Raw genomic sequence first — 24,373 nt, 5'->3', positions numbered from 1 at the left:
CTGATCATGAAGGGATGCTGGATATTATCAAAAGCTTTTTCTGCATCAATTGAGAGAATCATATGGTCTTTGTTTTTTAATTTGTTTATGTGCTGAATTACATTTATAGATTTACGTATATTGAACCAGCCTTGAGACCCTGGGATAAAACCAACTTGGTCATGATGTATAATTTGTTTGATGTGTTGCTGGATTCTGTTTGTTAGGATCTTGTTGAATATTTTTGCATCTATATTCATTAGTGATATTGGTCTATAATTTTCTTTTCTTGTTGGGTCTTTTCCTGGTTTGGGGATCAGGGTGATATTTGCTTCATAGAACGTGTTGGGTAGTCTTCCTTCTTTTTCTACATTTTGGAACAGGTTGAGTAATATAGGTACTAATTCCTCTTTAAAGGTTTGGTAGAATTCTGACGTGAAACCATCTGGTCCCGGGCTTTTCTTTTTAGGGAGGTTTTGTATAGTTGATGCTATTTCTGAACTTGATATGGGTCTGTTCAACATTTCCACTTGATTCTGGTTAAGTCTTGGAAGGTGGCGTGCTTCCAAGTATCGGTCTATTTCCTTCAGATTTTCATATTTCTGAGAATAAAGTTTCTTGTAATATTCATTAAGGATTTTTTGGATTTCTGATGAGTCTGTGGTTATTTTGTCTTTGTTGTTTCTGATTGATGATATTAGAGATTTTACTCTTTTTTTCCTGATTAGGTTGGCCAGAGGTTTATCTATTTTATTGACCTTTTCAAAAAACCAGCTTTTTGATTTATTGATCTGTTGTATTATTCTTTTGTTTTCAATTTCATTTAATTCTGCTCTAATTTTGGTTATTTCTTTTCTTCTACTGGGTTTGGGGTTGGAATGTTCTTCCTTTTCCAGTTGCGTGAGATGTCCCATTAAGTTGTTAACTTCCTCTCTTTCCGTTCTCTTGAGGAAGGCTTGCAGTGCTATAAATTTCCCTCTTAGAACTGCCTTTGCGGTGTCCCAGAGGTTCTGATAGCTTGTGTCTTCATTGTCATTTTGTTCCAAAAAATTGGTGATTTCTTTCTTAATCTCATCTCTGACCCAGCTATCATTCAGCATAAGGTTATTTAACTTCCATGTTTTTGTATGGGTATGCAGATTCCTGTTGTTACTCAATTCAAGTTTTATTCCATGATGGTCCGAGAAGATGCACGGAATAATTTCTATTCCTTTAAATTTACTGAGGTTAGACTTGTGACCTAAAATGTGATCAATTTTGGAGTAAGTTCCGTGGGCTGATGAGAAGTATGTGTATTCAGTTTTGTTGGGATGAAATGTTCTGTAGATGTCTGCTAAATCTAAATATTGGATGGTTAGGTTTAAATCTAAGATTTCTTTGCTCAGCTTCTTTCTGGAGGATCGATCCAACACTGCCAAGGGAGTGTTGAAATCTCCAACGATTATGGAGCTGGAGGAAATCAAGTTACTCATGTCTGTTAGAGTTTCTCTTATAAATTGAGGTGCATTCTGGTTGGGTGCATAGATATTAATAATTGAGATCTCGTCATATTGAGTATTACCCTTAACAAATATGAAGTGACCATTCTTGTCCTTCCTTACTTTTGATGGTTTAAAGCCTACTGTATCTGCAAATAAAATTGCAACACCTGCTTTTTTCTGATTACCATTTGCCTGAAATATGGATGACCATCCTTTCACCCTGAGTCTGTATTTGTCTTTTAAGTTGAGATGTGACTCTTGTATGCAACAAATATCTGGCTTAAGTTTTTGTATCCAGTCAGCTAACCTATGCCTCTTTAGAGGACAGTTTAAGCCATTCACATTGATGGAGAGTAAGGATAAGTCTGGTGGAATTTTGGGTATCGAGTTTTTCAAAGGTCCAATGGACATTTTTAATCCTTTCGCCAGTGTGGAAGTTGGAGTTTGATCCGAAGTTTCTGAGTGAGTTTACTTTTGTGGTATAGGATTGGGTTGGTCATTGTGGAGGATAGGTCTGAGAACATCCTGAAGAGCTGGTTTACTTATGGCAAATTTTTTCAACATATGAATGTCATTGAAGTATTTAATTTCTCCATCATAGATGAAACTCAGTTTAGCTGGATACAAGATCCTGGGTTGAAAGTTTTTTTGCTTTAGGAGATTAAAAGTTGATGACCAGCCTCTTCTTGCTTGAAAAGTTTCAGCAGAGAGATCTGCAGTTATTCTAATATTCTTACCTTTGTACGTTATAGTTTTCTTTCGCCGGGCTGCTTTGAGAATCTTCTCTTTCATGTTAACTTTAGTGAAGCTAATTATGATATGTCTGGGAGATGGCTTTTTGGGGTTGAATCGTGCTGGGGTTCTGAAGCTGTCTGCTATCTGAATTTCAGATTCTCTAGGCATGTCTGGAAAATTTTCTTTCATAATTTCATGTAGAAGGGCCTCTGTGCCCTTGGCTGCCACGTCATCAGCCTCCGAAATTCCTATAACCCTTATGTTATGTTTTTTCGAATTATCTGAGAGCTCTCTGAGTGAGTGATCCGTTTCTGCTCTCCATTTCTCTTCCTCTTTGAGAGATTGGGAGCGTTCGAAGACTTTATCTTCAATGTCAGAAATCCTTTCTTCTGCTTGCTCCATTCTGTTACTGAGGGATTCTACTGTATTTTTCATATCTTTGAGGGCTGTAAGTTCTTGTTTCAGTGTGTCTAAGTCTTTGGTGGTTTTGTCTTTAAATTCGTTAAATTCTTGAGACAGTTTTTGAATTTCTCCACGAATTCCTAATTCCATTTTATTAATCTTGTCTGCAAACCAAATTCTGAATTCGACTTCTGACATCTCAGCCAGTTGTTTATGAATGGGATCTTCAATCACATCTGCCGTATCTTTTCTTGGGGGGGTTGATCTATTCTGGTTATTCATGTTACCAGAGTTTTTCCGCTGATTCCGCCCCATGGTTTACTCCCTTTGGTTTTTCCCCTGGGGTTTTATCGAGGGCCCGTACAGTGTTGTGGCCTGAGAAACTGGGGCCCTGTCTGGTGTGGTGGAGCAAAGTGGTTCTGTCTTGTTTTCAGCTGGTTTCTGTTCTATCCTATTGCAACTTCTACTCTGGCTTGAAGTCTCAGCTGTGTGAAAAAATCAGCAATTAAGTCACCCCGCCTGCCCACCTCTGGCCCCAGTTGGAAAAGGAGAATCAAACCTTCCTACAATCGCACACCCAGGGCACCACCTGAAAAGTCCTCAGTCTATTAGTCCAGTTCAAAAGATCCGAATCAACTGTCTCAATCGGCACTTGTCTCAGGTGGAAGGGTTCAAGAGGTCTCTGGGAACTGGATCACAGGGGCCTGGTGACTCCTCTGAGACAGCTCACTCCAGTGCAGCGTGGAGTCAGGAGGAGCCACCCCGCAAACAGAGCAGTCTGGGAAGGTTAACGTCTCCTTCCCCACTTTGCCCCTCCGTCGGACCCAGTCACTGGTATCTCTGCAGATGGCTAACCCAGTTGCCTGCAGTGAACAGACACTCCAGGGGTTTGCACCTGCCTGAATCGCGAGGAAGTCTGCCAGGCCCCCGCAGACTGCCGCTATCTAGTAGGAGGAGATGGGGCCTGACATCTTTGAGTGTTTGATGCAGGTGATGGGAAGGAGGTGTTCACTCAGGCTTAGCCCCATCCCTGATGGATGCTGCTAACAGAACAGAACAGAACAGACAACTTTGTGAGGTTCTGTCTCTGTTCCTGTCGTCGCCTACAGGAGACGGGCTGTTTTGAGTTCAAACGTCTTTGCTGCTGGAGAATTGCGTCTGAACACCTCTCTGGGTCGGCCCCGCCCTGGAGGCTTCTGGGTTTGTGAGTCGTGACACAGGTGGCCTCCTCTGGTTGCCCAGGGAGACAGGGGGTGTGGCCTCAGAATATCCAGAAGTGAGCGTTCTGCCGTTAAAGAAAAAACGGCTGTTGATCTACCTCCAGGGAACTGCTGCTCTGGTGTGGGCACTCAGGCGACCCTTTTCTCCTCTGTCCCGCGCCCCAGAGTCAGCACTGAGCGGCCGCAGTTTGTGCTGGGTCCACACCCCTTAAGAGATCCCCCAAGAATCAGAACTCTTGGGGGATGGGCGCCCAGACCCGGATTGGGAGTGGGGCGGAGGGAAGCTAGAGTTTCATTCAGTTTCACGCAATACTACGGTCCGGGGAGGGCTCCTGCACTGCACCGCAGGGAAGTGCCGCCAAGGCTTGATTTCCCCTCAGCGGAGTGCCCTCTCCTCGCTCACGTATCCCAGAGTCAGCGCTGACCTGACGCAGCTCAGGCACTGTGCACTCCCCTCGAGAAATCACCCAAGGAGCCGAACTCCGGAGGGATAGGCCCTCAGACCCCGAGTGAGAGTAGGGGCTCTCAGCTCTCAGCGGGGAGGCCAGAGTCTTATTCAGTCTTGTGCCCGGGGAGGGCTCCTGCACTGCACTGCAGGGAAGTGCCGCCAAGGCTTGATTTCCCCTCAGCGGAGTGCCCTCTCCTCGCTCACGTATCCCAGAGTCAGCGCTGACCTGACGCAGCTCAGGCACTGTGCACTCCCCTCGAGAAATCACCCAAGGAGCCGAACTCCTGGGGGATAGGCCCTCAGACCCCGAGTGAGAGTAGGGGTTCTCAGCTCTCAGCGGGGAGGCCAGAGTCTGATTCAGTCTTGGGCCCCGTATGCCCGGGGAGGGTTGGTGCACTGCACCGCAGGGAAGTGCCGCGAGGCGTGACTCCCCCTCAGCCCGGTGCCCTCTCCTCACTCGGCGCGCCTCAGAGTCAATGCTGACCAGACGCAACTCGGGGACTGTCCACTCCCCTTGAGAAATCACCCAAGGATCCGAAGTCCTGGGGGACAGGCCTCCAGACCTCAGTGGGCGGGAGGGGAGCGCCGGGGATTCAGGGTTGCCGGCAAAGGATTCCCAAAGTTTTATTCAGCCCTATGTCCGGCAGGAGAACGCCACGGCACCCCAGTAGGGGAGGTAGGTCCAGTTTTTAGAAGGTCTCTCCCGTGGAGTGTAGTGGGAGGGGCTTTAATTTCTGCCCACTTGTTCAATTGTGGGGCTACAGAGCCGGTCTCATGGGGGAGGGGGACTCCCGTCCGCTTGGTGGTGGATTTTGTACCTTTTGTTTGCGTCCTTGTGATCACAACTTGCCTCAGCGTTGTTGATGTGCGTTCTTCAGCCTTCTCTCTTGGTGAGGCTCAAGTCCACCAGGATACTTACTAAATTCCTGTCCCTTAACTCTCCTTCTGGACGGGAGCCTTTGTTGAAAGCTGGCTTCAGTCCGCCATCTTGTCTCTCAGTGAGATTTATTTTTAATAGTGAGTTTCTTTTGTTAATATGTGTAAAAGGAAGACTGAGAGATGAAAATATTCATAGGAAGAGAAGAAACGTTTACTTTCAAAAAAGCTGCGAAGGAGAGGAATGTTAGCAAATAAGAAAATTCATAGACATTTAAAGGGCAGAAACCCACACTGCTTTACTAAGGGTGGACTTTTTGCATGGTCTGGTTATGTTGGGAAAACAGCAGTTTTCTTAAATGATTACCATATACATAAAGGTACACACTAGGTCATCAGCTACCTGGAGCCTGGAATGAGGTGGGCAGCTGTGTGCCAGGAGGTCCGTTCTCCCCTTTCCAGCCCTCACACTCCTAAGGGTGATGGCAAAGAATATAGTTCTGCCTCCCCGAGTGCTCTGACATCACCTTCGTGTAACGTAAACATCTATAAATATTTAAAAGTATTTCAGATTTTCCAGCTAACATGATTCATAAATCTTTAAACATAGATATTGGAGGAACTAAATACAAAGAACTTGAGATTTGAGTATTTTGCAATTTAATGCACTAAATTTACATACTTGTGTCCCTGTCCATCCTGTGATTCTGTAAACCGTTTTTTCTTCATAATACTCTGGCAGATGGTTATTTTAAAATTTATTTGCTGAGGATGTGTTTGTGCTTAGGGTATGCTTAGGGTAAAGCTACCATATTATGCTTTACAGAAAACCATTTTTTAAAAGAAAAATTTAAGATAGGAGAAACTTCAATCCTAAACAAAAAAATAAATGCGTTAAAAATTTCTTATATGCCCAAGTGGAGTGTTAGAGAGGGTTGACTCTTAGGAAGTCTGGGCCAGGCAGTCTAAGGAGTAACCTTGTGATCTTTTCTGGATACTTATGTATGTTTTAGACACCCAGATTTTAAGGAGTGGCAGAGAGAAGTTGAAGGAGTTCAGAGAAGAGACAAATGAGTTAGTTAAGGGATAAGAACCCCTACTTACAAGACAAATTAATTAAACATGTTTGTTTTGGAAAACAGCTTTTGAAGCCCATCGGCAAGGCTTTTATTCAGTACTCAAAGCCTAACAGTATAAACTGTGTTTGAAAAGGAAATAGAGGGATGTGGTATTTCATTAAGAGAAGTAAGCAATTGGATTGGATCTGAAGATGGACACCCAGGAAGATTCAGAAATGTCAGGTTAGAGGAAATCTGCTAGGATTTCTCAAGGAGAGGTTCTGGCTCCAAAAGGAATGTCTTCTCCTCCCGGCCAGAGGGCTGCACCCCCACCACGTACCCCAGAGACATTTATGGGATAACTTTTTTGCTCCAGGCTGGCTGCCGTGCACCACACAGGGTGGGGTGGGGTAGGCAGGTGTTAGCAAAACAGACCAATTCCCCGCATCACGGAGATTGCGCTCCAGTGTTGTCATGGATGCTGCTAAATCCCACAGCGGACATGGAAATTCTGATATGTGTCGTATTCCTACACAGCAGAACTAATCACGCTATCTAATCCTTTGTGATTTTTTGTCATTGAAATCACTTTTGTTACATTCCGGTGGGTTGTGAATGCAGAATTGTCTTCTCATATAATCCGATGTGATCCACACACTGTGTTACACGGAATCAGAATCCCTTCTCATCCCTAAGACACGGGCCTCCGAGTGTGCGACTGGCATGCCTTCCCACCTTCAGAATGCTGAAAAGCCTAGTTTTGAGTTCAAGCCAATGCTAGGGATTGAATTGTGAGAAATTTCAGTAAAGGGTAAATCCCAGTCTCCAGTGGGCTTTCTGATAAGGTTTCATTTCCTCTGCATCCAGGCACCTGAAACGTCATATTGTCAAAAGAATAGCTGCTAGACAGTTTTATAGCGCTCAAAGAATATTCTATATTATTTGTAAATCCCCCAATACATTGCTTATGACTTGTCTGTATTAGCGACATTTCATATAAATGAAAAGACCTTTATGCCTCTAATTTCATAAACTGAGAATCAGCCAGCCTTCCCTGTGCACCTGTGAGGGCTTAATTATTTTAGATGCTGGGACTGAGAGAGGTATTTACCATTATTGGGAGTGACAGCTTTCCCGTGAACCTCTGACACTGCCTACAGTAAAAATTGATTTTATTTTAGGTTTGTGATTTAAAGTACTAATAGACATTTTTCTCACGAGCCAGAGGGATTCACATAATAAACATTAGATTTCTGTCTCACAGGTTGCAAACACCAAGAAAGAAACCGTTTTCAAATGGCTCAAAGATGATGCTCTGTGTGAAAAAGAAGTGCCGGACCTACAGAAGGGGGTCTGTGAGCTGCTCATACCCAAGGTATCATCGTTATGTAAAACCAGACGAAAGCTGAGCAAAAACCACCACTTTCGAATAACTTGTAAATAAGTTCTGCATTCTTCTAATTTGCATCCTGATTTTTGATGATTTGCATAGAAATCATATTAGCATTTATTACACTTTACATTGGGGGTACTGATTTTACATAAATACGTGATGCGTTTTGTCTGTAGTTGTCAAAGAAGGACCATGGTGAATACAAAGCAACCTTGAAGGACGAAAGAGGCCAGGACGCTTCTGTCCTGGAAATCGCTGGCAAAGGTAACAGGAAATCTTTGTTCTACTGAAAGGAAACCCATTTTGCCAATAGGATGGGATACATTCATTGTACCCTCGGCTGATGGGACACAGTCACCTGTACCCTCAGCTGATGGGACATATTCGCCTGTACCCTCAGCTGATGGGACGCAGTCACCTGTACCCTCAGCTGATGGGACACATTTGCCTGTACCCTCAGCTGCGGCATGAATTCTTTCTTTAGCTGTAACACCATAGAGCAAAATGAGTTTGTTCTTCAGTTGTGTTCAAACACCTTTCGAATGTTTCAGAAAAACATATGCATGATAGTATTTCAGGCTTATATGAAATGCTCTTTCAGTCCCTCAGAAGCCAAGTTTTATCCATTACTGATGTAGTTAAAATGATTGAAACACTGTTGAAGTGATTCAATTAAATGTATAGTTGGATTTATGTTGAGTGAAATGTTCTTGTTCCTTGTTTAAAATGTGAATAGGTTAGAAGAATTTATTGCTCACAGAAGCCTTTTATGGATAAATATCGCTATTTTAAGAATCCATTTTTCAAATGAACATCACCATTTCCTGTATCAATTTAATTAAACATTGAAAATACTGCTTTCTGTTAAAAGTATACATCGTAGTGGCAACTCTCTCCTTTCTCTTTTTCAGTGTATGAGGATATGATTTTGGCAGTGAGTAGAGTCTGTGGTAAGTAAATGCCTTCTCATTTTCCAGTCATTTGCCCTACAGCCCCTGTTTCCTGAGGGGACGCTAATGGGGCCAGTGCATGTCCCGTGGCAGGCCCTGGAGTGCGAGGCAGGGTAGTTGCCTGCTGCTGGGTGACACTTGTTCTTAAAGGGCTTTTCAGTGTCATGTCCAGAATCTGTGTTTTACTTTAAGAAACCTAGCGTGGACCCCGTTCAGTCGCTTCTTCTGTGTTGCTTTAGGTTAATTTGGATGGTCGCTTTGGGTGTAATTGCAATTATCGATGTTGAACAGCAATGATGAGCTTTTAAGCCTCTCCCTTTGTGTCATGAACGTTGAACCACCTGTGAGCTTTGCAAATAAATTCTCCCTCCCCGTTTTCCCTTCCATGGAAACCGTGAGGACAAAGACATTCGTTATTAAAACAATAATAATAGCATGTAGTTGCACAGTGCTTTATATGAACAATTCTGTAATTTTAATTATCATGGGCTCTCTGTAATTTATAATATACCATCAGAGCAGTTAGCTAAGCCCTGAGCAGTCACGTGGCTTAACTGTGGGTGTGCAGCGGCAGGACTCAGGACCCGCACGGGAGTGAGCTTTCTCCCCACCCCAGGCCTGTCTCGCGCGGCGTTTCGGCATCCTTGTAAACGCCATTTCATGTTTACCTCCATTGCTTTCTCCAAACAGAGGTGTTTGGAGAAAACTTTACTCCTTTCTGCTTTTTCTTGGTCAAATGAAGTGGCACATTTCACGTGAGTTTTGCTCTTGCTGATTATTAATGGGACAATTATTACTTCACGGATAAGCCAGCTAAATGAAACCTTCTAAAGAGTGACTTCACTCTTTTTTTTTTATATTTAATAAGATTTTTCCACTTTAATGCACAAAACCCTTTGAAATGAATCTCAACTGTGAGAGTAATTAGTTTCTAAAATTCATGTTAAAAAAAGTTTAAAAAAGAGTTAATATTCTATGTTCAGAACATCTGAGAAAGCAGGTTTTTTTTGGGAGGGTACAATGTGCTGATTTTTATTTTACACAGTCTGATGTGGTTAGATTAAACCAATCAACATAGCTTTTGCCTCATTTACATGATTATTGTGCCAAAACATCTGTGTTCTATACTTGACGGATTTGACTTGTACCCTTGTTGTATGCTCCATAGGTGTAGTCCCGCTTTTTACCCTCCCTCTGTCTCATTCAATACATTTTTTTTTTTTATTGTGGTTTTTGACCGGTGCTGGGTTTGAACCCGCCACCTCCGGCATATGGGACCGGCACCCTACTCCTTGAGCCACAGGCGCGGTCATACCCTCCCTCTGTCAAACCTCCCCCCCTTCCCACTCCATTTCTCTCCTCCATCCTGGGCTACAGTTGTGTTCTATCTTTCATAAGAAAGTGTGAGTAAATGTAAGTAGGTTTTATAGAAGTACAACTTCACTCATTTTTTGAAAAAATTTTAATTATTTTTAATAAATAACATTTTATAAAAAAATAACATTTTAACATAATTGGGTATAATTACAAGGTGCAAGGTGGTGTTTTGATCTGTGTGAACACTATAAAAGGATTCCGCCAAGCTAATTAACATATCCATCCACTCACACACTTATCATTTTTTTTCTTTTGTGGTAAGAACTTCAAATCATCTATTCTTTTAGCAATTTTGAAATATATAATGCAGTAGTATTAACTATGGTCACCATGCAGTGCAATGGACCTACAACTTTCTCTTCCAAGGAGACTTCCGCAACTTTGACCAACTTTCCCCTTTCCCCGCCTCTCCTCCCCCAGCCCCTGGTGGCCGCCCTTCTACTCGCTGTCTCTGGGAGTCTGACTTTTTAGATTCTGCATACAAGTATTTGTCTTTCTGTATCTGGCTTATTTCACTTAACACACTATCGCCCAGGTTCACTCATTGACCTGAAAGGAAGATGCCAAAGCAAGATTAATACAAGAGCATTTATTGAGGTCAAGATTAAGGACTGAATCCGGGGAGCAGAGATGCGCATTGCCCTGAGTGTACACTCCTGTTAGCAGTGGCTATGAGTGAATTTCAAAAGGAAAGAAAAGAAGGATAAGACGGACAATACAAAGTTGTTTATCAGGAATTCTCTGCGGCTTAGAGAAATAACATTGATTTGCTGTTGGCTACACACAGGGTTAAGCTTCAGGGCGTGGAGTTATTAGGTGAATTTGTAGCTACTTGGGTCCACAGCAGCAGCTTCCAGAGGTGACTGTTGTTTTCAGAGACCATAGAATGGGATTGAGTCTCATTTTCATATCTCTCTGGGCCGATAGTTTGAAAGGGTGCACATTCCTCAAATGAAAGTACTTTTCTTTTCTCATTTCCTCCTTTTGATCAAAAATCTTTCTTCTTGAAAGCAATGATGATCAAAATTTGAGAGTCAACGTGTCGGTGGGTAAGCTCATTTCTGGTTCGCCTTGTCAAAGTCATTGATCTGTAGCTGCTGTTCCTTGTTGAATCATCTCTAGTCTTCAGCGTATCATAAATTTAGTGTCTCAGCGTAGAACAAAGAGAGATGTATAGTAGAAATATAAGGCACATAAGGATTATAACTAAAGGGAAAATTTATATGCCAGGAAAAAAACAAACCCTATTCCATTGGGGAGTCAACTAAAAACGTCATGAAGAAAATTAAATCCAGGTTCTTCTTTAAAGTCATGCTGTAGCCAGGAAGTAATTCAAGATGTAGTCCAAGTTGTAGGCAAATAATAAAACTCAGAAACAATGGCCCCAATAACAGGCATACTACAGATTTCTTCAGAAACATGTTTTCTCTCTCTCCAGTTCTCTCTCTTTATCAAAGATAAATCTTAGCAGGGCCAATTTATTTGCAAAATAAGTTCTGGGTTTATTATACTGGGCCCATTATTTACATGATGTGCACTGAACATAGTGAGTCATCAGATGCATCTTCAAGCTGCTTTGCTGGAGCTTTTACTGGGCATCTCAGATTAGACTTTCAAAGCCTCGGGATCAGCCAAGCCCAGGATTTGCCTGCAGGCTGTCTACAATACCCCTATGAACTGAGTGAATTCCTCTTTTCTCAAGTTCCTAAATAACCTCATATCCCTGGGCCAGCCAGAATGTGACATTCTTCACTAATTGCAGGAAAGAAACCTTGAAAAGGGGCAGTGTAGATGGTGCCCCAAGCCAGCCTCGCTTTTCACAGGCCCCCCGGAGTCCATCCGGTTCCTCACAGCTGTCTGCACCAGCCATCCTGTGGGCCCACAGAACAGGATAGTTTGCTTTTTGTGTTCTGGGAGCCAAAGATATGCTTAGCTGTAAAGCAGATATTTCCTTATAAAGACAGTTACGTAGTTAGAACCCTTGACCTCCTCATCCACGTAATAAGAGACTTGGTCTAGGTAGTATCCCAATTCCCACCCCAAACTAGAGATCCACGGTTCTGTGGGTGCAAATGGACCATGGACACGTTGTTAAAACACACACCTAAGCGACACACTCACCTGTGTGGGGACGTGGCGCACGTGCACCCCTGCACCCGTGCGTGCACCGCTACAGCTTGTGTGCCTTTCAGACTTGACTCTGACCCGTGAAAAGCAGAATGGAAGAGTCAAACCGGGAGTCTAGCTTTAGGCATTGCCATTGACTGTATTCAACAAAATGCATCCAGGGAGCTCAGGCATTCATTCACGCATTCATTTCTTTATTTTTTTAATTGGGGTAAAATACACAGAACATGAACTTTGCTATCTTAACCATGTTGAAGTGTGCAGTTCAGTGGTGTTGAATGTGTTCACAATGTGCCCCACCCCCCACGCCCTGTCCATCTCCGGAAATCCTTCTTCTTGTCAGACTCAAACTCTGTTTCCACTAGACCCTCTCTCCTCATTCGCCTGCCCCCTGGCAACCACTATTTTATTTTTATTTTTTTTTATGAACTTTAACACTCTGGGCACCGCATACATAGTCTAAGTGGAAACATACAGTATTTGTCATTTTGTGATTGGCTTTTTTCCCTGAGCACGGGGTCCTCAAGGCTCATCCACTTGGCAGCATGTGCCAGGATTTCCTTCCCTTTTGAGGCTAATATTTCATTGCAGGTGAATACCACATTTTATTTATCCGTTCATCTGTGGAAGGACTCTGGGGTTTCTTCCGCGGTTTAGTTATCATGAATTCTGCTGCTATGAATATGACTGTACAAACATCTCTCTAAGATCTTGTTTTCAGTTCCTCTGGATATATATCCAGGAGTAGAATTGCTGTGTTATGTGGTAGTTTTATTTAAAATTTTGAGGAGGGTGGTGCCTGTGGTTCAAAGGAGTAGGGTGCCGGCCCCATATGCAGGAGGTGGCAGGTTCAAACCCAGCCCCAGCCAAAAACTGCAAAATTAATAAATAAATAAAATGTTGAGGAGCTGCTACCCTGTTTGATACTCCGCTGCAGCATTTTTACATTCCCACCAATGTGCACGGGCTCTCGGCACTCTCCACGTCCTCACCAACACTTATTATTGTCTGTTTGGAGGCAGTCGCTGTCCTAAAGGGCATGAGGTGAGGTCTCTGTGGTTTTTATTTGTGCTTCTGTAAAGATTAGTGATGTTGAGCATCTTTTTATGTGCTGTTGCCCATTTGTGCATCCTCTTTGGAGAAATGTCCACCCAAGTCCTTCACCCCCTTTGAATCAGGTTAATTTTTGTTGTTGAGTTTTAGGTGTTCTCTTTATGCTCTGGGTATTAAACCCTTCTTGGATACATGATTTGAAAATGTTTTCTCCCATTCTGTGAGTTACCTTTATCTTTGCAGGATCTTAATAGAGCCCACACTGAATATGTATGTGAGAAATTTTGTCACAGAGAAGTTTCATAATTTGTTCCAGTTCATTCAGTTACCTAGTAGCAGACTAGGTGGACTGACCAAAGTCCACTGGGGGCCTGAGATCCAGAGTCCAACATTCTTTCCAAAACACTTCAGAACTGGCCCTTCATTGCAGGATATTTATTTCTGAGATGTTACCCACCTAATTCTTTGACATTAGTAATCAATTTTATGAAAATATCTAAAGTGTACTGTAGAGGAGACCAAGCTTAAGGAATATATCTTGTTATTTAATATTTATAGAATTATAAAATATCTAATCAAATAACTTAAAAAGTCAGTTGGCAAAATAGGAACATGAATGGCAGAATTTTCTGTTGACATGGCTGGCATATTGAATGGATTAAATACTTGCCTGGTTACATTTTGTATAGTAGGAATGTGAGTGCTACCTGAGCCTTCAGAACTCTGCCTTAATAATGATGCGGTTGGTATAAGATCAGAAACCAGGAACATAGTGTGCAAGTGAATGTTTGGCCCAGTCAGCCTCATTTTTGGAACTGAGCACTGGTAATCTGATTACTTAGAACATGGGCCCAGAGCCCTTTTCTCTCCATGCGAGGCAAAGTTAATTACCCATTGATTTTCTAGCTGTGAAGACACGTCTGGGCCTGAGGGGTGCGTTCTAACTTAGCAGGCAGGGCCTGATGAGGATCAGCGTTCATGGACGCTGCCAGGCCAGATCCTTGCACTCAAGTGGAGAAATTCTCCAGAGCTGCTCTTGCTTGACGCCTGTGGGTGTTACCTCCTGTCCTTTGGGCTTTGATGGAAACTTCCAGGGCTCTCAATCATTTATTGATTCGAGTCGTAGTCTGAGAGACGACTCTGAGCTTACCACTCTTTGGCCTTCTTGGAGACATGACATCTGTCCCTCTGTGCCCGAGGCTGCCGTGTGTACTTACCTCTGTGGCTTTGTGCAGGGGCAGCTCAGGGGTCACTTCCCCTTTAATACATGCCATGAAACTGCAGGGAGAAACGGGGGAGGGAGGGGCCTCCAAAAATCATTTTATGTCCTTTCCCTATACACTTTGTTTTTTTTTTTTTTTTTTTTTGTAGAGACAGAGTCTCACTGTACCACCCTCGGGTAGAGTGCCGTGGCGTCACACGGCTCACAGCAACCTCTAACTCTCGGGCTTATAACTCTCGGGCTTACGCGATTCTCTTGCCTCAGCCTCCCGAGCAGCTGGGACTACAGGCGCCCGCCACAACGCCTGGCTATTTTTTGTTGCAGTTTGGCCGGGGCTAGGTTTGAACCCGCCACCCTCGGCATATGGGGCCGGCGCCCTACTCACTGAGCCACAGGTGCCGCCCTCCCTATACACTTTTAATTATGGTCTCAATCTCTAGCAAATTCAACAGTTTTCAGTTTACAGTTCTCTCCATTTTTCCCATCTCTTCTTCTTTGTCCTCCTCTGTCCATGAAGGTGAACAGTGCTGGAGGCTGGGGGGACAGGTGTTTCCTTCCCTTTAGCCCCCAGACACCTGCAGTCGAGAGCCCTCCACTGTCTGCTCTCCTGGTTCTCCTTGCTCAGCCTCTGCAGAGGGATTTTTACTTACTCATTTTTTTTTTTTTTTGGTACATCCTTTCTTACTCCATGTGCATTTAAGAATAAATGGAAAATAAAGAACATCACAATCATGGCTATTTTTTTTGTTTTTTTTGCAGTTTTTGGCCGGGGCTGGGTTTGAACTTGCCACCTCCGGTATATGGGGCTGGAACCCAATCATGGCTATTTTTATTTAAGTTTCTGTTTCTTTACATAGTTGGAGTCATAAATGTTTTGTTTCTTGTTTTTTACCCATACATTTTATAATAATTTTGTTTTATATAGATTTTATATGTATTTGTTCTAATAATTGCTTAATATTTCATGGAATTACATCACCATGGCTTAAACCCTTGTCTATGAGGATATTAACAATTTTTCAGTATAAATAACTGTATGAGGCACATATTTGGGCCAGAAGAGGCTTTTTAAATATTTAGAAATAGTTCCTTTGAGCGAATCCCTAGAATTAGAATTACTAGCTAGAATACTGTCAATATTTTTAAGATTCATAATTTAAATTTCAAGTTGCTTACCCAGATTAAGAAATACTGTCCAAAGAGCCTCTTTGCCACAACATCCTATCAGCAGTTTGTAATCATATTATTCTCCTTTATCTTTGCTATTATATAATATAATTTTCTGGGTCAGGAAACGCTGTAAGCTCATGTGAGTTCTCTATGTGGCATATCTAATGACGAACTCCTTCAGACACAGAGCTCTCCATGGTAACCTCAGCTTCCTAACCTCCTCCTCTCTGCTCACTCACCCCCATCATATCGATTGGGGTAGACCACTCCTCTACCCCAATCAAATCAATCAAATCAGTCTCAATTTGTATTCCAAATGCACCACGTGTATTTTCATTTCTTGCATTATCTGATTGCCTGCAGTTTTGGCCTTCTTTCCTCTGACCCCGTTTTTATTTGCCTTGCATGACCAGCTCTGTCTACCTCCTTGACCCCTAAGCTGGGATATTTCTGTTAACTCCTCATCTCTTCTTGCTGATCTTCATCAATATGTAAGATCTGAATCAACTCAAGTAGCATTTGCCACACTATGTTGTTATTTATACCACTTTGACTCCTCTTAAGGTAAAGTGATAAGGGGCAGAAGTTGGTTTTCTTTTTTAACAATTGCGTGTGTCTTGTAGTATTCCGCAAAGATCTTTTCAAATAATTCTAGCACAGAACATGCCTGTTTCATGAAGGATACAGCGTGGTAAGGACGTGTAGGAGTTTGTGGCCGACTGTAACACAGAGAAGTGGGGAGCACGTTTGCAGATGGAGGCCCCACACCCGCTGGGTGACGTGTGACACGACGTGCTTTCTTTTCAGGAACGTCTGCTTCTCCACTGAAGCTACTCTGCACGCCAGACGGAATAAGACTCCAGTGTTTCATGAAGTATTTTATGGAAGACATGAAAGTGAACTGGTATCACAAGTACGTATGGTCAGTGCAAGTGGCGGTGGCTGCGCCCTGGGCAGGGCCTCCCAGGAGGGAGGTGGAGCACCCAGGCAGGCAGCAGGGCCGGGCTCTTCCTTCAGAACACTACAGTTTTAAGCAGTTATGATCAGCTTTGGCTCGGGACAGGACGCCATCCTGGCAGTGGGGAGGACTCGTGGCAGTGTGGAGGGTTTGAAAGAGGGATAAGGAGAAAGAATGCCTGAAAGTGTAAGAGACAAACGCAGGGTCTCGCGTTTGCCAAAGGTGACTCGTCACGCACGTTTTGTCTGCAGCCAGCAGAGAGCCAAGGTGGAAATCATATTTCAAAACCAGGCTCGAAGCTTCCCGTCTGTTGGTCTCCTACCTGACTTGATTAAAAGAAAGAGGACAAAATCAAAATTTTTAGAATTAAAAAAGAAAGAAAAGATAAGCCTGTGTACATGGCAAGTCTTCCTGGATTTCATGCTCTGGGTGGGCAGCGGTCAGTGAAATGGCTGGGATGCCCCTGTGAGTCACCGCACAGCCCTTGGGGGCTGGCTCCGCACCCACGCACAGGCTGATGTCTGACGCAACCAGGCAGACAGCCCCTGAGTTGGGGAGTCCCTGGAGACAAGAGTCTGTCAGGATCACTGTCCCGTTAGGACAGCCACAGATACACGTAGATTGGGGTGGGAGAGGGGGCATTTGGAGCCACGGTGACAGCAGCTTCAAGGACACGAGGCCAATGCTTCAGGCCAAATTTTCAGTGGTGTCAACATGCCCCAACCCAGTTGTCCTACAGTGAGCTCCTTACTCAAGGAGCCTTGCCTGGAGCACCCGCACCACGCCTTCAGGTATTCCATTTAACTAATTCTTCAAAAGGCAAACTCTACAGTCCGTTTCATTTTTAAAAGCATTATTGTATTTGGTTGGATCTATTTATGAGTTAACTGAAGTACTAAAGGATACATGTTCTTGGAATGCTTTGTCCAGTTTAAGTTTTGGCATCCCATGCTTTTTTCCTAGGATGTTCAGCTTAGAAACATAAAATAAGATATATTAGACTTTTCATAAATCTGTGTTTGGAATCCTACATTTCTGTATTTTTAATAGTGTGCTATGTACTATCAGTTGGAGTTATTATACACCCTCTGATAAGGGTTTTGTTAGGAAGGTATATTAAAGGCAGGGTCTTTTTTTAAAATAAAGGATTGCAATGACAAGAACGCCAAAGACTGAAACTCTGGAGTATTTTGTGATATAATTGTTTCTAAGGATTTATTTTTTTAAGGCTACGAGTAAATCTATGATTCCAGCTGAATCAAATCTTTCCTTGGAAAAGGAGAATTAATGAACATCTTCTCTGTGCTTGCCTGCTGTTTATGGCCTGTTATCCTGTCGTGAGTTGTATACAGCTGTATTTGTTTCCCATATTTCATCGTAGACACGTCTGTCCTCAGGAGAGGCTATCTCTTCTTCAGCTTTGTTCGGCTCAGAGTGAGGGCAAGCTCTGTGCTGGTCTGGGGGTGCAGAGTTGAACTCACACCCCCACACCTGCCTGAACACACCGGCACAGGTGTCACCCGTGTTAGCAAGCAGGCTCTTGTGTTAAACACTTAACACACAAGATTACATTCAGCCTCACCAATGCCCTGGGAGTTAGGTATTAATGCCTGCATTTTATAGGTGTGGAAACTGAGGTTTAGGAAGAGAGATAGAAACCACTTTGTCCAGTCACATGACTAGTAAATGACAGAACAGGCATTTGACCAATAGCTGACCTGATTCTCATCACCCCTCTCTGGTGAGTCATAGGCCTAAGGGAGGGTATTGATGACAGGCAACAGACAGACACACAGAGCATGAATCCAACTCATCAATAACAGAGAATCAGATAAAAAAGTCCCTATGTGCAAAAAGAGCAGGCAAGGCCCTGCTGTTGTAAATTCCATAGAGTCAGAAAAGAGACGTCATTTTTGTTTTCTCTTCCCAAAACAAAATTCATCATACAACGTAACAGACATTTCTTTAGCACTTTTATAACTAATATAACTTTTACCCTTCATATTGGTACAGGAAATAAAAGTATGTAACTCTTAATCATATTTTAGTATTTGACTATTCAATAATATTGAACAATAATGTAGACTATATATTAAACTATATTATGCAGTCATATTCTATAGCTAAACTATGATATCTAGTTATAATTCACTATTTGACAATTAAATGAGCTCTCCTTTGATAGCTATGGGAAAAATAGAGAATAATAAAAAAATCTTTTGAAATATGATTTGGCCTTTTGAGGCTAAATGAACCACTTCAGAAAATCTGTGTTGCCAGGGAGTAGGTGTGCGGTAGCTGCAGCCTCACACCGTGGACACTGGAATATTTTGCTTTTATCGGTGATGTTGAATCAATAGAGGGCAATGAGGATCTTGTGAAATGCGAGCATAAGCAAAGACGATTGTTCTTTGGTTGGAAATGCTGAGAAATATATCAAGGAATGTAGAAAATGCCACTTTGAAGGGAGGGTTGGAAACCTATTCACTATGAGTTAGAAGCAGGAAAAGAGGAACTCAGCAAAAATGTTCCTCGGAAAAAGGATTCTGTTTTCTTCCTCAAAGGTGAAATGAATATATTATCTAGACATGGCTAGACCTCAAATTGCTAAAGTATTGACCACTTAAGTCTCTGAAACCAAAGAAAATTTCCCAGCATCTGTACAGAGGGAAAAAAAATAGCGTGATTTAACCTTGGAATATGTATTTTAATACAACTCAGGAGATTTCACATGTGAAGCTTGATGGTGCAAATGCTCCCCCCAAAGCTCTGTGAACCCTGGAGGAGCAGAAGGGTCTGCCCAGTGCCTTGGACACCTTCCTGGGCTCCTCTCCTCTTAGTGAGTTCACGAGGTGCGGGTCCCACGGGCCCTGGCTCGCCTCAGGGCTCCTGCCCTTAGCTCACAAGGGTGGGCCGCTCCAGTTTTGTCCAGTTGCCTATCAAAAAGCACAGAGGTCCCAAATTCCCTTCCTGTGTTCTTGGTTTTCAGTATTACGGAAGCAATAGCCAAAGGTTCTAGATCCACTAATTTCCCTTGGCTGGGCCATTTTGTGGGGCTCTTTTACAGGAGGTCAGAATTCCTCAACGTTGTCTTTTCCAGCCTAGGGGTAAACATTTTTTAGCTTTTGAACATTTCCTCTTTTTATCTGCGTATTTCCCTTCAAATGGAGAGGTGGAATCTGGGTGGTATTCACATGAGCACCTGCTTTCAGTTCTTCTGGACCTGTTCTCACAAGTACAACTGCTAGGTCATATAGAGGTTCTATTTGCATTTTTTTCAGGAGTTACCATACTGTATATAGTATTTTAAAGTCAATTATGTTGTGACATGTATATAATTCATAATAATACATCTTTGAAAATCAAGCATCACTTCACTTTAGGTTTTCAGATCTGAGTTACAGATGTAGTTAATCAATTTGTTAACAGCCAGAAAACTCCACTGTGATATCAGGGTCAGCAGTTTAGAAAAGGCTTTCTGCCCAAACACCCGACATGCTGCGCATTGGCACAGGAGCACAGGGACCCTAACTTGAATGTGTCCTGTTACCTTTTAAAAGGGATGCTAAGATTCCCTCCAGCGACCACATGCGGATTGGAGGCAGTGAGGAGATGGCCTGGCTGCAGATCTGTGAGCCCACGGAAAAAGATAAAGGCAAATACACCTTCGAGATCTTTGATGGCAAAAACAATCACCAACGCTCACTTGACCTGTCTGGACAAGGTAGAGTCACTATTTTCGCATCGAAGGATCTCATAGGTAGAGATCCATTTAGATGCTAAAAGGGAAGGCATGTATTAGGAAACAACCTGGTTTGATGGCTTTCATTCAGAGAGAACAATTTCTGAAAAATCAGTTTATCCATTTGCCTGTTTATCAGTTTTCACTATCCAGATTCACTGGTAGACTGAGTGAATACATAAAAGCTAAACATTGAAGTTAATAACATCTGAAATATTTCCTTACAGCCTTTGAGGAAGCATTTTCAGAATTCCAGCAACTCAAGTAAGATTTGCATCTTGGGTTACTATTTTATCCTGCAAGGATCATGTTCATTCCACGCCATTTTGGCCACATGTGGGAATATATGGAGATGCCTTGGTGACTCACAGAACCTGCTGTTCTTGGGATAAAGATGAGTTTTAGCAATTCCATATGTAGAAGGGTAGGCAGTTTCCAAACTTAGAAATGGATTTATAAATTAACTCACTGAAGTCATAACAGCACTGGATTATTTTAATTGACTTTAATGTAGACTTTCTGAAATCGTTATAGTCTTGGCAGCACATCCTACAGATCAATTTTTTGAAGAAAAATTTGGGATTGTCAGATGTGTGTTTGAGCATCTCCAAAATTGAAAACAGTCTCTGGCCCTTGCTAGGTTAATTGATACATATTTGTTGATTGGGTACTGGGACAAATAGAATAACTTAGAAATAGTTTCAAAAATATCTAAAAGCTTCCAATGCCATCTGGTGAATTTGTTGAACTAAATACATCTCTTCAACCTACGAGTTTTAATGCTAACCTTGTCTGTGGGTTTAAATATCTGGATCTCAGGACATTTCCACCTCAGAATGGGCAGCCATCAGAACACATATAGGCGTACACCCTTGGATCCTGTGATCTGAACGTGTTCTTCTAGGTCTTAGAATCTAGAATCTCCTAGAATCCCCTAGAATCTCCTAGAATCTAGAGAAAGTCAACATAATTCCCTTCCTTCCTTTGCTCTCATCATTGGTGACCTCTTAAATGTGTGGTGCATTTTTGTTGGAAGAACTCTTTATTTTTTATTTTTTTATTAAATCATAGCTGTATACATTTGTATGATCATGGGACACCATACACTTGGTTCATAGACCGTTTGACACATTTTCATCACACTAGTTAACATAGCTTTCGCGGCATTTTCTTAGTTATTTTGCTAAGACCTTTACATTCCACATTTACTAAGTTTCACATATACCCTTGTAAGATGCACCGCAGGTGTAATCCCATTAATCCCCCTCCCTCCACTTACCTCCCTCCTCCCTCCCCTCCCTTTCCCCCTTCTCCCTATTCTTAGGTTGTAACTGGGTTATAGCTTTCATGTGGAAGAACTCTTTTAATACTCTTTTTATTCTCTCCTCTCCATCCCTTTTAATTTTTAGGGCTGCTGCTTTTGCAGAGAAGAGTAAGTACATGATGGATTCTAATAAGGATGATGTATTGTTTGGAGGGAGGGGGCAGAGGGTCCATATTTTAGAGTATTGATTTTACGTGTTAAGTAATTGCCAACAGACCTTCTCGCTTTCATTGGATACCACCTGAGCCTGCTCCTGCCCTGCTGGCCCCACCACCCTCCCAGTGTCGGCCCCACCAGCCCCCACGCCCTGGGGTAATCAGCTGTCTTGGGGCCCAGACCCTTCCCTTCCTGCTTGGCTAGGGCCTCAGGGGCTTCTCCAGCCATAGTCCTGCCCAGAGGTCAGCTCTCAGCCATAGGACCCATGGTGGCCTCCCTGTGGGCATCCTTCTTTTCCTCTGGCCTCTCCAGGAGAGTGTGAGCCCTGCCGGCCATCTCCTCTGTTCTGGGGGGTTGTTTTCTGACCTGAGACACTTTCTTTGCAGATCGTGGCAGGGTGGTTGGTGGTCTTCCTGACGTGGTAACCATAATGGAAGGAAAGGTAAGCACACGCGGTGGGGTTCAGAGTCAGGATGGGTGAGCATTTCAGCGCCGTGTGATGCAGCCCTGGTCTTGGGGCCTGGAGAAGAGAGAGCTGGGCCGTGTCCTGTGTCCTTGCTCAGCCTGCAGGGGCTCAGACTTCCCACCCCTCCTGCCTGTCCCAGGCTGCCTCTGATGACCCCTGTTTTGTAAAAGGCCAGAATAGCCAAATATTCTGAATCTCAGACAGTGTCTCTGAGACCCCAGGAGCCCCTGAGGGGCTGGGGCACCTCCCAGTGGGTGAGGAGGTGGTGGCCGTGGTTGCATCCAGGGTCCACCCTCAGGTCCACCAGCGTCTGGCTCACCTGGCCTGTGGCCACTGTTCAGAGGTTCCATTGTAGGAGGAGGGGGGCCAGCTACTCCCTCCTGGCATCCAACCTGAAATAGCACACCTTTTATAAAATGAAAGGAAAAAAAAAATCTCAGCTCTAATTCTCAAGGTCATTTTGGAATATGTAATGGAGACCACTTACTGGAGTTCTAATTTGTTGCCTGTCAGTAGAATTATCCATATCTAATTGGTACTTCTCTGGTTGGTTCGGTGATTCTAACTCAATGTCATGGGGACGTAGATACTGGAGGGAACTTTATTAGGCCAAAATACAAAAATTTATATACTTCTTCTTTAGCAGCTGAAGAAAGGTCTGAGACTGAATGTGGTGTCTCCCCATAAAGCTGTAATTGGGGAATTAGCAGGCCTTTTGCTTTATCACACGCTGAAAGCATGTTTTCCCTACGAGTTAAGAATGCATTTGCTGTAGCCAATTTACTAGTCATAAGACAATATATTCTCTGCATTTGCCAGAGGAGCTGGTAAAAGGGATCCATAAGTCTAAATATGAAGGGAATTTAGAAACAAGGTGAGCTAAATATATCTACTGTAAAATGTAGAGCTTAATAACCTTCAACATCTTTAATCAACTTAGGTCGTGTCTTAAAACTGAGAATGAATAGCACAGAGGGTGACCAATTTTTCTCATGAGTGCCCCCAGCACACTGTACATCTGTTCCCACCTGGTGTCCCTCAGCCCTTGGAGTCTGGGCCGTGTCGCCATAGGTGACAGTCTTCCCGACCGAGTGGATGACACGTGTAACCGTGTGTGGCTCAGGGTGTGCTGTCCAGGGAGGGAACACAAATTTTCCTTTGCTCACTTTTCTTTTCCTATCCCCTTCTCCTCTGCAGACCCTGAACCTGACCTGCACGGTGTTTGGAAATCCTGACCCTGAAGTGGTTTGGTCCAAGAATGACAAGGACATGGAGCTGAGCGACCACTTCTCCGTGAAGGTGGAGCAGGCCAAGTATGTCAGCATGACCATCAAAGGCGTGACCTCCGAGGACTCGGGCAAGTACAGCATGAGCGTTAAGAACAAGCACGGAGGTGAGAAGATCGACGTCACTGTCAGCGTGTACAAGCACGGGGAGAAGATTCCGGAGGTGACCCTGCCCCAGCAGGCCAAGCCCAAGCTCATCCCGGCATCCGCCTCGTCTCCAGGCCAATAAAGGAAGTCTTTGCAGCCAGGAGATAGAAAGGAAAATGCTTGGAAGTTACAGGAATGCTGTGTGCTTGTTCTGAATGAGTGGCCTCGTGTGTGGGCAGATCATTGATTAGATACTATGCTTCTGTGCTTAGTATTTTGTTTGTGTTAAGGGGGAAAGCTGATGTTTTCCAGGAGGTGGAATGACTGACAGGTGGATAAACCTGGCACTGGATGGAGGATGGGCCAGCAATGCTGCCGACATCTCCCCTACAATGGACGTGACACCCAGATGTGCTTAGCATGTGGCTGTCTGTGGGAGGCCACTGTCCCTGGCGCAGTTGGCTCTTTGGGGGCTGAGCTCCAGCGACCCTGAAATTTTGGTTGTGGAGCTTCTGATGCGTGTGTGACACTCTGTACTCCCTTGCTCTAGGATAATAAAGCTTTCAAGTCACCTGTGGTTTTCCTACATGGAATCATGCCTCCCCACATCTGCTTACCCTGTTGGCTTGTTTAATTGTGGGTTATTGTGCAGCCTGGGGAGTTGGACCCGCCGAGCTTGTTCTGACATCCAGGACACCACGGTTGTCAGAAGTGTGCGTTCTGTGCAAGAATAAGGAAGATTGTTACCTGGTGATTGTATTGGGGATCTAAAAATCTAATAAAATGTGAAGACGGCCTTTTTCCTGCTTAGTGTGCTGAATGGAAAGAGTTCTGAAAAAAAAAAAATAAAAGGGAAAGAGTTC

At 43.5% G+C, this 24,373-nt stretch overlaps 1 protein-coding gene across 1 annotated transcript in view; it reads left to right on the top strand.

Moving 5' to 3' along the window:
• Positions 1 to 24,083, top strand: part of MYOM2 (myomesin 2) — an 86,762-nt gene extending 62,679 nt beyond the window's left edge. The window contains exons 29-37 of the mRNA XM_053598085.1: positions 7,464 to 7,574; positions 7,769 to 7,856; positions 8,504 to 8,542; positions 16,299 to 16,404; positions 20,010 to 20,173; positions 20,419 to 20,455; positions 21,601 to 21,623; positions 22,058 to 22,113; positions 23,335 to 24,083. Coding sequence (XP_053454060.1) covers positions 7,464 to 7,574; positions 7,769 to 7,856; positions 8,504 to 8,542; positions 16,299 to 16,404; positions 20,010 to 20,173; positions 20,419 to 20,455; positions 21,601 to 21,623; positions 22,058 to 22,113; positions 23,335 to 23,652 — 942 coding nt within the window. The 3' untranslated portion in view covers positions 23,653 to 24,083. The remainder of the gene's footprint in view (positions 1 to 7,463; positions 7,575 to 7,768; positions 7,857 to 8,503; positions 8,543 to 16,298; positions 16,405 to 20,009; positions 20,174 to 20,418; positions 20,456 to 21,600; positions 21,624 to 22,057; positions 22,114 to 23,334) is intronic.
• Positions 24,084 to 24,373: the final 290 nt, after the last annotated feature.

The sequence above is a fragment of the Nycticebus coucang genome, chromosome 7, assembly GCF_027406575.1.
Source record: "Nycticebus coucang isolate mNycCou1 chromosome 7, mNycCou1.pri, whole genome shotgun sequence".
Classification (NCBI taxonomy): domain Eukaryota; kingdom Metazoa; phylum Chordata; class Mammalia; order Primates; family Lorisidae; genus Nycticebus; species Nycticebus coucang.
Note: the sequence above shows the minus strand (reverse complement) of the source record. Positions and strands in the feature narration are given on the sequence as shown.